This window comes from Hippocampus guttulatus, chromosome 20, assembly GCF_054856545.1.
Source record: "Hippocampus guttulatus isolate MCC_2025c chromosome 20, RoL_Hgut_1.0, whole genome shotgun sequence".
Taxonomy (NCBI): domain Eukaryota; kingdom Metazoa; phylum Chordata; class Actinopteri; order Syngnathiformes; family Syngnathidae; genus Hippocampus; species Hippocampus guttulatus.
In genome coordinates this window covers 4,986,756-5,003,773 of record NC_141280.1, presented here as the reverse complement: position 1 = coordinate 5,003,773, position 17,018 = coordinate 4,986,756, and the positions used below count along the sequence as shown (strand labels likewise).

At 42.5% G+C, this 17,018-nt stretch overlaps 2 protein-coding genes across 10 annotated transcripts in view; one reads left to right on the top strand and one right to left on the bottom strand.

The window, feature by feature from the left end:
* LOC147187666 (ATPase family AAA domain-containing protein 2B-like) overlaps positions 1–9,706 on the top strand; it is a 39,127-nt gene extending 29,421 nt beyond the window's left edge. For all 5 annotated transcript variants that reach the window (XM_086100402.1, XM_086100403.1, XM_086100401.1 and 2 more), the window contains 2 exons: positions 5,697–5,825; positions 7,502–9,706. In XM_086100402.1, the coding sequence (XP_085956528.1) occupies positions 5,697–5,825; positions 7,502–7,543 (171 nt within the window). In that variant the 3' untranslated portion in view covers positions 7,544–9,706. The remainder of the gene's footprint in view (positions 1–5,696; positions 5,826–7,501) is intronic.
* A 1,402-nt stretch (positions 9,707–11,108) lies between these two features.
* Positions 11,109–17,018, bottom strand: part of LOC147187665 (kelch-like protein 29) — a 115,359-nt gene continuing 109,449 nt past the window's right edge. For 4 of the 5 annotated variants that reach the window (XM_086099976.1, XM_086099975.1, XM_086099977.1 and 1 more), the window contains one exon: positions 11,109–11,902. In XM_086099976.1, the coding sequence (XP_085956102.1) occupies positions 11,719–11,902 (184 nt within the window). In that variant the 3' untranslated portion in view covers positions 11,109–11,718. The remainder of the gene's footprint in view (positions 11,903–17,018) is intronic. The other variant, XR_015097600.1, reaches the window with a different exon arrangement.

Here is a 17,018-nt window from a genome sequence, read left to right as displayed (position 1 = left end):
GTCAACACCATCACTCAAACTGATTGGCAGGCCTTTTAGTAGACTTGATCTATTGGACTCTGATGGGCCGCTGCGGTGAACAGCAACACGCGGCACTAATCTGCAGGCTTGTGGCTAAAGCGTGTCGCGGGGCGGGGGTGGTTGGGTTATCTTAAAGAAACAGATCGTGAAAATAGGGAGACTGTGAATAATTGCTTTTTTATCCCCCAGCTTACGGAACAAATTGAATTTCCTATTGGCGCCGGGAATGAGCGCTGCTGTTTAAGCGGCACTATGCTCGCTGGTGTTTATTAGGACTTGTGGTGGATGTCAGCCTTCCCTTGGTTATATTCATTGATTGTAGGGTGCTCATTATTCCCTACTGTCAACATGATGGAAGAGGCTCCGAAACTCTTCTCTGTATTAAATACCATCAGGAGTTTGGTCACAGACTCTATGCCTGAAGTCCTTGAGGACATCAGTACTTACTTGGGCCCTCCAGAGCCCACAGTGTTGTTCACATTTTTAAAGTGGAAGTTAGATATTTTTAAAAATTTAAATCAGTTCCTACATGTCCTCAAACATTCTTAGAGTGGGGTGCCTATGAGCAAAAATACAATTTTCAACTTTTTTTTTTCTTTTAGTCTGGGCTACTACCAAGCCTTGTTGCAACCCATAACCCGTAGACAATGCGGAGGCAATTATGAACAATTTGAAATGTCAGTCAGTGTTGGCACAAAAACCTCAGGCTTCTGCTTGAAAGCAAAAACATATCATGAAAAGCCTACTGGAACATTAGAAATGCATGTGGGAGTTAGTCGGTAGAACTTGAAATGGTGACAGGTTTGTCCCAAAAAAAAATCAGTCGAGTTGTGCGGGCTATAGGCCACATTCGTAGTGGAAAATGTTTGGTAAAGATGTGTATCTTGGCCTCGTTTTCTGCATCACCTATAATCCTAGCTTTTGAAGCAGGACATCCCGCCAAGGCCAAGTTGCAAGTTTGTGTCTCTAAAGAGAACAGTTGTCAACGCGTATGCACTTATTTTTGCCTCATTCTAATAGTTTGTATTCACAGTTGTCCCTTTTTGGTGCAGCGCTGCATTCCCACCGAGCGTCAGGTTCACTTTTCGTGGTTTGATGTGGATTGGTAAACCCAGACCAGGCTTAAATTTCCATTGCCGATCTTCCCTCCTCAAAGTGTACCACTGTGACAATTGAGTTAGGAAAAACAGCCACGTTCAGATTATCTTTGGAAACTTGGTAATTGGAATGCAATCAAATTCCTGAACCGATGACGTCAAAGGCTAAGCAAATGAATAATAATGCCTACCTCCACACGAGTGAAGTCGGGACCTTTTCCTCCTCCTCTATAACGTCACTCCAAACCCACTAAGGCAGGGCATTGCAGTCTTGAGGCAACTTGCCACAATCAGATAATGAGATGCGCGACAAGGTCCACGCCAGCGTCTGGTGTCGAACTTCACAACTCCTGTCTGTCCCTGTTATGAGTCAGAAGCTGAAAAAATGTTATATTTAGCTTAAGAACCATACATTCCATATTTCAGGAGGGAAAAATACCTTTACTGATTCTCTCGCAGCGGACAGGGGAAAGGACAAACTAGTGGTGGGGTGAGTATTGTGAAACTCGCCACCCCATGCTTTCCACTATTTACCTTCCCACAGTCGCTATCCCACTGAAGAAACCGGGGAATATCCAATCCAATTTGTGGCCGTGCCTTCTCACACTGAACATGATAGGAGAAAGCCAGCTTTTATGGGCAGTTTGAATGCAGCTTGTATCAGGCTCTTCTGAGCCAAGCCATAAATGCAATTAGTGAAATGTTGCAAAGGTTAACCCGTGAGGGAGGAATAACTTGGAAACATTGAAATGCCAAAACAAAGTACAGCTTGTGCCTGGGATGTTATTTTTTATTTTTTTTGTACGTCAAGGTGTTTCATTTCCTTTGATGGGGGGGGGGGGGGGTGGTGTTTTACGAGTGCCAGAAGTCCATGGGAATATTTGCGGATGGGAAAAATGGATGCAGGGAATTTCTGTATTGTTTTTTAACTTAAGGCTGCATTTTGACAATCTTGCACAATAACTTTTAAAGTGCGTCACTGTCTTTTGTTCCCTTACAACGAAGCGCCTATCATTCAGAGCTATCAGCTGTCATGGGGATTTTTCCAGTGATTTGATCTTGGAAGCCATGCCAGCCTTGCTGCATATTTTAAGATGAGTTGACTACCCCAGCAGGGATCTCTCCCCACCAGTCCTCGCCGTAAGGGATGAGCGTCTCATTTTAATGTTCTGAGACGACGGCCATGATATGATTTGTCATGATTGTCCCTGACCCTTCTAACACCCATCCATATTGCATTACCTGTGTGAATGCCCCCATAAGCCGCCGTATTTGCCACCTGGACTGAATTTTTTTTAAATCTGCGTTTTCGTCGCGCAGCCCCATGTCCACCACCCCTTGGCCTTTGCATAAGCTGAGGCGAAAAGAAAATGATGTTCATTTATCATTTATTATTTTCCACGAAAAGAATTTTGAATTGGCATCTCGAAGCGAGATAGCGGCGCCTTAATAGTGTCCCTGCTGACAGTACATGTGGATGTCTCCCCTCTTGCAATGATCTCCACCGCAGGCTTTAATTAGACCCGCACAATACAATCTTCCTACCTTTTCAGGATTGTTAGCGTTTCACATACTTACCGTAAGACTGTCTGCGCACATCTTTGTTCCAAAGCAGTTTTTTTTTTCTTTTTGGTGTTAAGAGTTGCAGGAGTCGGTATCTTTCCACAACATAGCTCGGATTCCAAATTATTCTACTGTAGAGGCTGTCCTGAATTGAAGCTTAGCCATGAATTACAACTGATTAAGTACTGGCCGTGTTTGTTGGATGACCTTGAAGAAATGAGAGCAATTCGATGCGAATGAGAACGTGAACGTAATAGAAAGGAATTAGAATTAAAGACGACAAACCGAAAAGCCGACTTCATAAATCGCTCCAGATTACAAGGTGCACTGTCGATTTTTGAGAGATTTAAAGGACTTTTATGTGTGTCTTATCATCCCAATTTTTTGAGACTGGACGGTCTCAGAAGTGTTTGCTTGTTCCTTTGTTGCGTATTCACAAACAAGGAAATCACAAAATACATTCTGTAGGGGGGCTATAGAATTTATGTTGTAATTTCCTTGCTTGATTTTCTGTTTTGATGCATTATTTTCAATTTTCGTAGTTTCATTGGAGTAATCGTTAATTTAAGTTTTTTGGAGGCGGTCATGAACGCCTTGAGTCGAACAGAAGGAGCGTAGCTTTATCTAGTGGATGCATTGTAGATTTGCGTTTTATAATCCGAAAATACGGTATATTATACCCATGACAATGGCAGGTAGCACGAGTAAAAAAAAAAAAAAAAAAAGACAGCGGCAAAAAAGGAGCTAGGCCTTAATGCTCACAGGTGAGGCTTCGAGGTTAAATGGCCCGTGTCTGCGGTGCTCCTTAGCGCACGGGATTACCGCCCTTTTGTGTAGCACTGCGCTTACTCAATCACAGAGCACGTTGTAAGACACTCGGCCACCATTTACCCCACGCCGCCGCCGAGCTCCTGACCAAGCTGACAAAAAGCAGGGGAGCGCTACAATCAAGACGATTCGTAGCCAGTGGGAGAAAAATACATTGAAGGGGATGAATGGAGTGGAAACGAGGCAGGATGGGGCGGGGGGATTGGACCATCAAATTCACGGCAAGACGAGCTTTGCAGGGGGAGGGTGGAGCGCTATAAAACATTGAAATGGGCAAAAGGTGAGAAGATTCTACATAAAACAGGAGAGGAGGTGCGCTGTAAAGTTGTAAAGTGCACCCAAAACACAAAAGAAATGTGGCAAATGTGGATTTTTACACAGTCGCTCAACTGTCGAGATGGACTGTAACTATGCCAATTAAAGCTTTTATTCGGTTTCTTTTTTTTCTCCCCCCCCCCCCCCCCCCCCCGACGTCTCATGGTGTTCCATTTTGTTCTGGCTTCATGACATGGCGTGGCAAAGATCCAAAAAGCTCCCTTTTGGATGTTCGCGCACGCACACAGACGCACACACAGTATGAAAATAGGCTGATAAAATGTGCCAAGTGCGGCTCGGCGGCCTGCAGCTCTAATGATGACTATTCTTTTTTGTGGAGGGGGGGGTTTATAGGAGTCCTCAGCGCTCGCTTTTTACTTAACAAGGGACTTGCACTTATTAGAGGCCAATGGGGAGTTTTTGTCACATTTTTAGCGAGGGGATTGTCTTCTGCTGCCAGAATGTCTAATGGAAAGTGACAATGGTGTCAATGTTATTGTGTGCTTAATCTGGTGTTTCACTGTAGGAGAACATCTAGTGGGAATAACTGGGCTACCTTGGAATTGGTGTGCAAAGAAAAATAAAAAATAAAGGAGTTGTTGAGGGCTGCTCTTCCACTGTTGGGTTTGTGGCGATAATGCACATAGCAAAATGGGAAGGGAAGCTTTTATGTTGCCGCTGGTGGGTGGGTCACGCACCTCTCCCATTTGGCTGCACTGCGAACAAACGGCGAATACATGAAATACAGTCCTCAAGCCTTTATCCCGGTTCTGTGCAACACATTTTAATTTATACGGCTTCTTTGTTGGTGGTTGAAAAGTGGTTTTGTTGGTTTTTTTTTCTTTTTTTGCATAATCCTGCAAGCTAACTAGCCCACCATAAAACGAACAAAAGTAATGTGTTTTTCTCTTCTTTTTGTTGTTTGCTTAATTATGCCGGTTAGCTCGCTGAGTTTCAAGCAAGCAAAAAAAAAAAAAGGTCCATTCTAGTTTAGTTATGCTCGCTAACAGCTCATCTAATACTGATGTATTTTGCGACACTGATTGACGTCACACCTTTTCCAAGATCTGTTCCAAAATTAAACTGCTTCTTCCCTTTGTGTACTCTCGTAAACTCGGTAACTAATTCAAATAACTTCACGCTGTACATTTGAACATGCCTTTTTCACTATTGTGCATTATGGGCAAATCGCCGCTTTTTTAGGCAAAACAAAAAAATAACTCAATTGGCAGTAATTGGTCCATTTTAAAAATTTTTTATTATGATTGTTACTATTGCCATTTCAAAACATTTTAGGAGGGGCCTTGAAGTTGATCTTTTCTTGACTGTATACTTGAGGAAACATACGGCACTGTTTTGTTTGCTCCTCCAGTCTTTCCCCCTTGATGTAATCAACGGCCATGGTAATCACACTGGATTAAGTTCCTGCGTGTAATTAGATCCCATGCGTCGGCTGACTTCATCTTGACATGTCATTGTGTGCCTTTACCGCACGGTCACCGCCTTTCACCCGAGGTTTCACCCCGTTCTCCTCCGTTGCCATTGATGGCAACTTTAATTAATGTGCCGTGCTCGACTCGAGTGGGCGCGTTGTGATGAGCTGTGCGTTTTGAACGCACACGTTGGCGCGCACACACCGGGGGTCAATTAAAAGGGCCTTTTGCTGTCCGCAATGTTTTAATTAAAGTCATTGTGAAATGCAAACTTGCTTCTTCTTATGATTAGCTTTAATTAACTGTCACTGGGATCCGCGTCTCTTTGGTGTGCCTCTGACCTCCACGTGCTGTCACAACTGTCTTTTGGGGGAGCTGCTGCCGTGTTGGTGCACATGTATGTCCGCATATCATCAAAATATTTTCCATTTACCTGCAGGTGCTCCTCAACATGGCGGTGCGGAAGAGCGAGGGCTTCAGCGTAGAGCAGATTGAGAGACTCTACTCGGTGCTCAGCCAGTGCATCTTCGCCCATCGCAGAGACTACGATAAGACGCGACTACTGGAGGTAACTAATAGTTGTCTTTGTCACTTGGGCCTGCTGCATCGCAGGCGTCGAACGCAGGACAGCTAACGCGCCGATGAGACCTTGTGAACCAGAAAAGAAACCAATGCAATGGATATATAACAAACAGTAATGCAGTAAACACAATACAACTGTTGAGAGCACCTCACAATCAAATCAATGCAGTGGGCGAAAAAGAAACTTTCGAGTCACAGCTTTTTCCAAGACCCGCACGTCTTTTTATATTATGCTAGTGATCCGCTTCTACTTTGCTTTCTCTCATTTCCTATTTTTGCGCAACGTAGCACAGTTGCCCTCGTATTTTGTTAGCGTACGCCAACTGCCACGCTTGCAGCTGATCACTCTCATTTGGCAACTTTGAGAAATCTTGCTGCCAGCCATCCACACAATAAAAGTAACCACAACCAAGAATGTTTAGAATGGGGGGGGGAAAACTGTCGTGAAATGTGCCAAAAACTTGATCATATACTTGGTTCAAAAGGAATGTTTGTTTATCACGAGTTAGCCGTGGGCTGAGTTGGCAAGAGAGGAAGGACGTGAGGAACACGTGAACGATGCCGCTTGGTTCTTTCAAAATCTTCCCTCCATGCTCTGTTACATTTTGTTACCAGGGACATTTCATATACTATTTATGCAGATTTTCTTCCTTTTCTCTCCTCAGGGAAGCAACACTATTTACATAAAGCATTTCAAACTTTGCTTCCAAAAATTACATTTTTTTTCCCTCTAATAACGAGAAACTCTTGAGTGATATGGCTATCAGGGACAGAGCACATCATGCGGTCTTGCTTGACGGCACTGTGCAGTCAAGATGGTTCTGTTCCAAATATGCCAAATGCATTAATTCAGTACAAAGTTACTTTTTCAATTGTGACTTTTAACAAACTCAATGGGGGCGGCCAGAAACAATAATTGACTGTGAAACTAGGACAGGAGAAGCGCATTACAGTATAGATTTAAATACGTGAATTGTTACTCGCCGCCGGGTGTTTGTGAGACAAAGCATTTATTTTATGAGAATAAAGTGTAATTTTTCAAGACCAAAGGCATAATTTTACGACAAAGTCTTATGTGGAAAAGGCCCTCAAGTGGTCATTTATCAAGAATAAAGCTATCGTGAAGAGCGCAAATCAATCGTGAGCCAGGTGGCTTTCTGAAATTTTAGGCTGGACACGGCAAATGTCAAAACGATAGCTTCCGACGCAGCTCCCTCTTTGTAGCCGGAACGAAAAACCCTCTCGAGAGAACGCCGGCGCTCGCCGACGCACGATTGATCACCCGGCGAGCACGTTTCCGCTCGCCGTCGCACGTGGGGCTGCGGCTCGGCGCGCTCTGCTCCACTGTAAATGGAGCGTGACGGCGAATTTGTTTCATGCGCGCGGCCGGCCGCGTCCTCGGCGGGGCTCGCCGTTCTCCGCCGCCAGCGCTGACCTTTCAGCAGATGGAGTGGACTGCACTCTTGCTTCACTCTTGCTTCTCGTTAAGAGCCAGAGGGAACTTCCACCACCTGTGTCTGTACACAAGACCACGCAAGCAGGTCCTCTGCTACAAATTGGCAGTTGCATGGCTGTAAGTCTACAATTGCATTTTATTTTGTGTGTGTGTGTGTGTGTGTGTGTGTGTGTGTGTGTGTGTGTGTGTGTGCGCGCGTGCTGCAGGAGATGGAAGACAGGATCCAGCATTTTGACACATTCCTGTAAGAAGCTGCGACAAAACCTCTTCAGGTAGACCCTGAGCAAGCCTCCCTTGGGACCACAGAAGACACGAACTGAGAGCGAGGTCGAGAGACATTCAAATGGTGCTATCGTCTCAGGAACATTTACTTGGACACAACCAAACCCCCTCCCAGAGGTGTGTCTCACACGCACGCACTCACACAGGCCAATGGCAATGAGCGGCAACCCCGGTGCTACTAGGGTGCTATTCTAACTGTCATCCATGCTGCTTATTCTTGGCATTTTTTAACTCGGGACAGTGAGTCAAAGCAACCAACCCCTTTCACACGCACACACACACACACACACACACACACACACACACACACACACACACACACACACACAGATCCTCACCAGCAGAAACGCTTGAACACCACTCATAGAGTAGATGAGGACAGAGTAATATTCCCAATCAGTGAACTCTAGACCACTGAGCCAATCTCGCCCCGGAGCAGATCTTTTTTTTTTTTTTTTCTTCCCGCCCCCAAACGACTGATAGCATACCACCCCCACCTATGAACCCCTGCCTCCTCATGGTTACTTTATGTATCCAAGCCCTCCTTACTCAGTGTCAATTCAGCGTGTGCGGAAGGCTATATAGATCTCAAATATAAAAAAAGACGCCTAACTTTGGTTGCGCGTGATCTGCACAGGTTGCTTTTCCCACAGGACAGCGGATAAAGTTTTTGATGGGCGGTGTGTAAGTTTTAACGCAAACGACTTGAACCCCTCAATTCCGAGTCAAGAGCAATGAAGAGCATGGCATAAGCAGCGTGGAAGGGGCGTATGAATTTGACACGTAGCATGCGGAGAGAGATTTGCGGATCAACCAGCTCATTCTGTATCGATACCTTTTCACACAGAATGAAGGAGCTGGTGACTCTTAATACCCAAAAGAAACACCTTGTAGATCTTAATTAAATATAAAGCAGCAAATTCCTGGGATTCACTTCAACACTCTGTACCTTTCACATAGGACAAAACCGTAAGACGGACAGCCTTGGGACTTGTTAGCAACTGTCAAAAGTATTATCGACCCCCCGTTAGCCGCCAAATGGAATCTGCTGAGCGTTAAGTCTATTCTTTGAATGCATGAATTGAGCGTTATTGGAGTTAGCACCGTCACTAAGGCAGAATTTTGTCATTTATTTCATCTGCTCTCAAAACCTTGCACTGCCCATCCAACCCGACGGTGGCCTGTTACACACGCGCACTCACAGACATGCACACACGCACGGGGCAAGGGTTGGACAAGACGGTGGACGAATTATGCAAAAAAAAAAAAAAGGCTGCCGCAAGCTACCTCAGCGTAACTTATTGTCAACTGTTTACTCAGTACACACAAGCGGTATTTGTTTTGTTTTTATACTGTCGCACCACCACTCGCTACCGTTGTCAGCGCGAAACCCAGCCGGCTCCCAAAAACTTAGCCCGACGCCCACCCGGATGCCATTTTGTGACATCATTCCGACTTCTTTTCCTGTATTTGGGCAGATTTCATCTCATGTCTATTTATTGTAGATGACTTACACCTTTGGGGAAAAATAAAATCAAACCTGTAGCATTTTTCGGGCATTTGTGTGTTTGCGTACGAGGGTTTTTACATGTCTCTCAGGTTCAACACATGCCCTTTTTTTCAGCTTTTTTTGTGTGTGTATTTATTTCCTGGTGTTTTCTTTTGAGTTGTTGCATACTGGAAATCACGCAAAAACAGGACCAGACGTGTTGCCAAAAGAAATAAATGAGAGCCACATTTGGGAATTAAAGACAAAGGTTAGTTTAAATGTCATACATTGTGATACTGCTTTTTTTCTTATCGTAGCCAATGTGGACTAACAACCAATTTTTGTCTGGTAGTTGAAATGACTTTCTAGTCCAGTACGCCGAGCGAGATAGAATGAGCTGCTTCCCGCCCCCCGTTCTTCCTTCTGCCACATACCCTTGACATTTTTTTTCTTTTTTTTCTTGTGTGCGGAAAATCTTTCATGGCAATGTTTGGGTTCCTTTTAAGGGTTTTTGTTTGTTTGACACAGGCAGCACGCTCTCATTACCTTTTTAGTGTAAGTTATGTTTGGAATGGAAACACTTACTGTATTTCTCAAATAAAACTGCTGTGATATACTTGAATAAAAAGGTGCAAAACTGTGCATGTTGTTTTCTTTTCAAGCGGAAGGCGCCAAAATATTTGTCAGTTTAAACCAGTAAATCCGCAGTGGCACAGGACAGTGGAAAAAAATGACTTTTGACATGCTACCCTCTTCTTAAAGAGACAAAAGTCGCCTGAATACTGCTGGGTTATTAACGTTTTTTTTTTTTTTTAACATCCCAAAGACTGAAGGCAGCACCGGGTGAGTTAAGGGACAATTTGTGACTGAATTGTGGGTGCTTGTGCTAACGTGTCTGTTTGCGCTGATGTTCACGTTTTTGAAAAAAACATGTCAACATTTCTGAGGAGCTGCGCAGGGTAGGAGAGGGAACCTAGCGTGTTTGATTGTTCACTTGCCCTGGCTGTTAATTCTGGATGCAGAAGATGAGGACTTTGCCGGATTTGTGGATTAGGATTGATCCAAAAATGTGAGTATAGTGTTGAATACTTCAATAATATAATAATAATTATAATAAAGGATATCTTAATAAAGTACCACAGAACAGTTTTTGCTACTTTTGCCTTTTAAAAACATACGCTAGCGTGCACGCTACCATATTGTTTAAACGAGTATGTTTTACCATGTCTGCGTCCAATAATCCAGTGCGTGTTATGTATGCATTAAAATTCAGAAATGGCACCCGTAAATGACACTGCGCCTCTTAATGCGGTGCGCTGTAGTGACAATACCGAACATACGCTTTTCAAGTGCGAGGTGCCCAAACTTGTCCGAATTCCGTGGTGGCATTTCTGCGCTTCAAAATTGACGTGACACTCTGAAGTTCACCCCACATCTTTCTCTTCTCCTCAAAAGCTGTGCTGATCTCAAATCCAACATTACCCTCTGCAGCAGGCGAGCACAACCTTTTTTGACCGAAGATCTGCTTTTCGAGGCAACCGACCTTCCACGATCGACCGTTACCGTACGTGCCTGCACGCACACACACACGCCTCTGATAACTATTGTGAAAGAGGCAAGTGACTTCACCCAAAACAAAACACCCGAAGATCTTAAACAGAGACTTAACCAATTTTTCATAGGTAAAAAGTTCATCTGAAGTCTGCAAGCTGAGCCGTAATTGGTCATTACCTGGGACCTGAGGACTTACGTCATTTTTATATGACAGCAAGTCACAAAATGTATTTTAAAGGTATTATTTGAGAAAATAACTGAAGTATCCCTTAAGGTTCTCTAAAATGATAATTTAGCAGTCAAACAGGACAGAAAAGAAACGATGAGACTGGTGACGAGCAATGCAAATCAGCCTTAAAAGTTATTGAAACTCTGATTCTGTTTTGGTACCTTTCCAAATAAGGCAGTGAAAAAAAGGCTTTGTTAGGCAGTGTGAAAGGGGCTTAAAAATATCAGAAAGACAAGACAAGGCATTCATATTTTGGGGGTATATGTATTATTTTAAGTGTTAATTTCTGAATACAGATTTACAGACATACCACTTTTTTTTTAATTCATCCTAACATTTTGTTTATCCTTTAATTTCCTAAAAACAGTTATACACAATTGCCGTGTGGTTGTAAAATATACATATTTATCCTTGCTGGTATTTACAGAAGCTCGCATGTACTGAACAGGTGGCTTTAAAACAAGACCACATGTATAGAAAAACCAACAAGAAAAACGATATGACAAAAGCATGGGTGATTATTGTGCTTCTTTTCCTCAGCGGGTAGTTGGGAAGAAATATTCAGGATGACCACCACGTTAGTCCTCATGGAGCTGCTCTTTGGAAGTCCAGTGGCTCTCATCCTGAAGAGATCACGAATGTAGAAAATAAATAAAAATGAGGGGACAAAACTTCAGAAGTTTACGAGAATTCCTGCACGTATTGATGGGAAGACCGACAACCTCATGGTTGAGTGGTTGCACATGAAGTACATTCTGCACAGGGAAGGAGTGGCCGGTTCCAAAGGATCCCATGCTGGGGTGAGTGGAGTCCCGGCTGGTGAGTATTTTTTGGCACTGCGTAAGTGGTGAAGTGGAGTCTGCCCGGCCTCATCCACTCTGAATGTACTTCTTGATGACCACGCAGCCGTGTCTGAAGAGCGGGCAGGGTAGCGACTGCAGCAGCGTCCACATGTTGCCGCAGGGTTCGAATGTTTCTATGTTGCCCAGCGCCGGACCCTCACTGCTCACGATGCCACCTGTGGCATAGATCTTACCGTCCAGGATCACGGCGCTGAAGTGAAGAACACATGCATATGGTTGGTATTTGGGGTGGAAACGACAGCTTTTGAATTACTCAGCTACAGGGTGGGGGGGGGGGGGGGTGTTGCTGATTTTTAGAATAATGATTGGTAGTATTAAAGTTAAGAGTTGGGATTGAGGTGATTGTTTCTGGAGGTCAAGACAGTTGAACGGTCAATCTGCCGTGCAAAGGGCGGCGGGTTGACTTTCAAGACACTTGAACAGTTGACCTTCAAGACAAAACCCCTGGTTGTTTTTTTCGGCTAAAAACGCCTGACTATACATGGTTGTTTGTTTTCTGGCTAAAACACCTTACTAGGTGTTTTTTTTATGGCTAAAAACGCCTTGGTCGATTTTTGTGAGGCTAAAAACACCTGACTCTATATGGTCAGTTTTTTCAGGTCGGTTTTTTTTTTGGCTGAAAACGCATTACGATAACGGTCATTTTTTTTTCTCGTCAAAAACATCTTACTACATGGTTGTCTTATTCAGCTAAAAATGTCTTACTACACAGGGTTGTTTTTTTTTCCAGCGACAAACTCCTGACTATACATGGTCTTTTTTTTGGCCAAAAAACGCCTTAGTATACACAGTCTTTATTTTTTTCCCCCAGCTAAAAACGTCTTTTTGGAGCTAAAAATGCCTTACCCTCCATGGTCATTAGAAAAAGCCTTACTAGATATGCAAACTCTGCAGACGAAGACCGAGATTTGGATTCAAACCCTGCACCTCTGCACTGGTAAGCCAACACACTAACCAGTCCTCCATGGTGGCGCTGCTCTACTGAAGTCGTAAGTACCAAACCAAAAAGGCCTAACATAGTACATTGTCTATGGCCATGTATAGTAAGGCGTTTTTAGCCCAAAAAAAACGACCATGTATAGTAAGGCGTTTAGCCCAAAAAAAAACAACCATGTATAGTAAGGCGTTTTTAGCCCCCCCCAAAAAACGACCATGTATATATAGTAAGGCGTTTTTAGCCCAAAAAAATACCATGTATAGTAAGGCCTTTTTAGCCCCCAAAAAACGACCATGTATAGTAAGGCGTTTAGCCCCCCACCCCAAAAAAAAACGACCATGTATATATAGTAAGGCGGTTTTAGCCCAAAAAAAGACCATGTATAGTAAGGCGTTTTTAGCCCCAAAAAAACGACTATGTATAGTAAGGCGTTTTTAGCCCAAAAAAAACCTACCATGTATAGTAAGGCGTTTTTAGCCCAAAACAAAGACCATGTATAGTAAGGCGTTTTTATCTGAAAAAAAAACGACCATGTATAGTCAGGCGTTTTTAACCGATGAAAACGACCATGTATAGGAAGGCGTTTTTAGCCCCCAAAAAAGGACCATGTACAGTAAGGCGTTTTTAGCCCCAAAAAACGACCATGAATAGTAAGGCGTTTTTAACCGAAAAAAAGACCGAAAAAAACAACCATGTAGTAAGGCGTTTTTAGCCTAAAAAAACAACGATGTATAGTAAGGCGTATTGAGCCCAAAAAAACGACCATGTATAGGAAGGCGTTATTAGCGAAAAAAAAAGACCATGTATAGTAAGGCGTTTTTAGCAGAAAAAAATGACCATGTATAGTCAGGCGTTTTTAGCCCCAAAAAAATGACCATGTATAGTCAGGCGTTTTTAGCCCCAAAAAAAATGACCATGCATAGTAAGGCGTTTTTAGCCGAAAAAAACGACCATGTATAGTCAGGCGTTTTTAGCCCCAAAAAAACGACCATGTATACTAAGGATTTTTAGCCGAAAAAAACGACCATGTATAGTAAGGCGTTTTTAGCCGAAAAAAACGACCGTTAAAAACGAGCATGTATAGTCAGGCGTTTTTAGCCGAAAAAAACGACCATGTATAGTAAGGAGTTTTTAGCCCAACAAAAACGACCATGTATAGTAAGGCTTTTTTAGCCGAAAAAAAGACCGAAAAAAACAACCATGTATAGTAAGGAGTTTTTAGCCCAACAAAAACGACCGTGTATAGTCAGGCGTTTTTAGCCCCAAAAAAACGACCATGTATACTAAGGATTTTTAGCCGAAAAAAACGACCATGTATAGTCGGGCGTTTTTTAGCCCCAAAAAACGAGCATGTATAGTAAGGTGTTTTTAGCCGAAAAAAACGACCGTTAAAAACGAGCATGTATAGTCAGGCGTTTTTAGCCGAAAAAAACGACCATGTATAGTAAGGAGTTTTTAGCCCAACAAAAACGACCATGTATAGTAAGGCTTTTTTAGCCGAAAATAACGACCATGTATAGTAAGGCGTTTTTAGCCCAAAAAAAGACCATGTATAGTGAGGCGTTTTTTGGCGAAAAAAAACGACCATGTATAGTCGGGCGTTTTTTAGCCCCAAAAAACGAGCATGTATAGTAAGGTGTTTTTAGCCGAAAAAAACGACCGTTAAAAACGAGCATGTATAGTCAGGCGTTTTTAGCCGAAAAAAACGACCATGTATAGTAAGGAGTTTTTAGCCCAACAAAAACGACCATGTATAGTAAGGCTTTTTTAGCCGAAAATAACGACCATGTATAGTAAGGCGTTTTTAGCCCAAAAAAAGACCATGTATAGTGAGGCGTTTTTTGGCGAAAAAAAACGACCATGTATAGTCAGGCGTTTTTAGCCCAAAAAAAACGACCATGTATAGTAAGGCGTTTTTAGACCAAAAAAAGGACCATATAAAGTAAGGCGTTTTTAGCCAAAAAAAATGACCATGTATAGTAAGGCGTTTTTAGCCCCAAAAAATGACCATGTATAATAAGGCGTTTTTAGCTCCAAAAAAACGACCATGTATAGTAAGGCGTTTTTAGCCGAAAAAAACGACCATGTATAATCAGGCGTTTTTAGCCCCCAAAAAACGACCATGTATAGTAAGGTGTTTTTAGCCGAAAAAAACGACCGGAAAAAACGACCATGTATAGTCAGGAGTTTTTAGCCGAAAAAAACGACCATGTATATAGTCAGGTGTTTTTAGCCCCAAAAAAATGACCATGTATAGTAAGGCATTTTGAGCCGAAAAAAAAAACGATCATGTATAGTAAGGCGTGTTTTGACAAAAAAAAAAAAGACCATGTATCGTAAGGCATTTTTAGCCGAAAAAAACAACTATGTATAGTAAGGCGTTTTTAGCCCCCAAAAAACGACCATGTATAGTAAGGCATTTTGAGCGGAAAAAAACAGATCATGTATAGTAAGGCGTTTTTTGACGAAAAAAAACCGACCATGTATACAGTACATAGTGCAGGACAAGTCACAGTCACTGGTAGTGTAAGGGTTTACATGCTGGCGTTCAGTCCAGGCAACCCTGGTTCAAACCTCGCTTAGTTATGTGTGAAAATGCAACACTTTTTCCAGGAAACCCTCGAAAGTGCATGTCAAATATGCCTATAGTGCAAGACAAGTCACAGTCACTGGTAGTGTAAGGGTTTACATGCTGGCGTTCAGTCCAGGCAACCCTGGTTCAAACCTCGATTAGTTATGTGTGAAAATGCAACACTTTTTCCAGGAAACCCTCGAAAGTGCATGTCAAATATGCCTATAGTGCAAGACAAGTCAGAGTCGCTGGTAGTGTAGAGGTATACACGCTGGCGTTCGGTCCAGGCAACCCCGGTTCAAACCCAGCTCAGCTATATGTGAAAATGCAACAATTTGTGACTTCTTCCTGGAAACCCTCGAAAGTGCATGTCAAATGGGCCTAAAGTGCAGGACAAGTCACAGTCACAGGTAGTGTAGAGGTATACACCCCGATGTTTGGTCCAGGCAACCCTGGTTCAAACCCCGCTCAGTTATGTGTGAGATAGTGTAGCAAGGCGTTTTTAGCCCGACAAAAATGACAGTATAGTAAGGCGTTTTTAGCCCGAAAAAAAACACGACATAGTATAGTAAGGCGTTTTTAGCCCGAAAAAAACGACATAGTATAGTAAGGCGTTTTTAGCTGAAAAAAACGACCATGTATAGTAAGGCGTTTTTAGCCGAAAAAAACGACATGGTATAGTAAGGCCTTTTTAGCCCGAAAAAAACGACATAGTATATATAGTAAGGCGTTTTTAGCCCGAAAAAAATGACATGGTATAGTAAGGCGTTTTTAGCCGAAAAAAACGACATGGTATAGTAAGGCCATTTTAGCCCAAAAAAAACGACATAGTAAGGCGTTTTTCGCCCGAAAAAAATGACATGGTTTTTAGCCCGAAAAAAAAGACAGTATAGTAAGGCGTTTTTAGCCCGGAAAAAAAGACATAGTAAGGCGTTTTTAGCCCGAAAAAACGACATACTATAGTAAGGCGTTTTTAGCTGAAAAAAACGACCATGTATAGTAAGGCGTTTTTAGCCGAAAAAAACGACATGGTATAGTAAGGCCATTTTAGCCCGAAAAAAACGACATAGTATAGTAAGGCCTTTTTAGCCCGAACAAAACGACATAGTATAGTAAGGCCTTTTTAGCCCGAAAAAAACGACATAGTATAGTAAGGCGTTTTTAGCCGGAAAAAACGACATAGTATAGTAAGGCGTTTTTAGCCCGAAAAAAATGACATGGTATAGTAAGGCGTTTTTAGCTGAAAAAAACGACCATGTATAGTAAGGTGTTTTTCGCCTGAAAAAAATGACATAGTAGTAAGGGGTTTTTAGCCCGAAAAAAATGACATGGTATAGTAAGGCGTTTTTAGCCCGGAAAAAAACGACATAGTATAGTAAGGGGTTTTTAGCCCGAAAAAAATGACATGGTATAGTAAGGCGTTTTTAGCCCGAAAAAAAACAACATAGTATAGTAAGCCGTTTTTAGCTGAAAAAAACGACCATGTACAGTAAGGCGTTTTTAGCCCGAAAAAAACGACCATGTATAGTAAGGTGTTTTTCGCCTGAAAAAAATGACATAGTATAGTAAGGGGTTTTTAGCCCGAAAAAAATGACATGGTATAGTAAGGCGTTTTTAGCCCGAAAAAAAAAACGACATAGTATAGTAAGGCGTTTTTAGCCCGAAAAAAACGACATAGTATAGTAAGGGGTTTTTAGCTGAAAAAAACGACCATGTATAGTAAAGCGTTTTTAGCCGAAAAAAACGACCATGTATAGTAAGGCGTTTTTAGCCCGAAAAAAATGACATGGTATATAT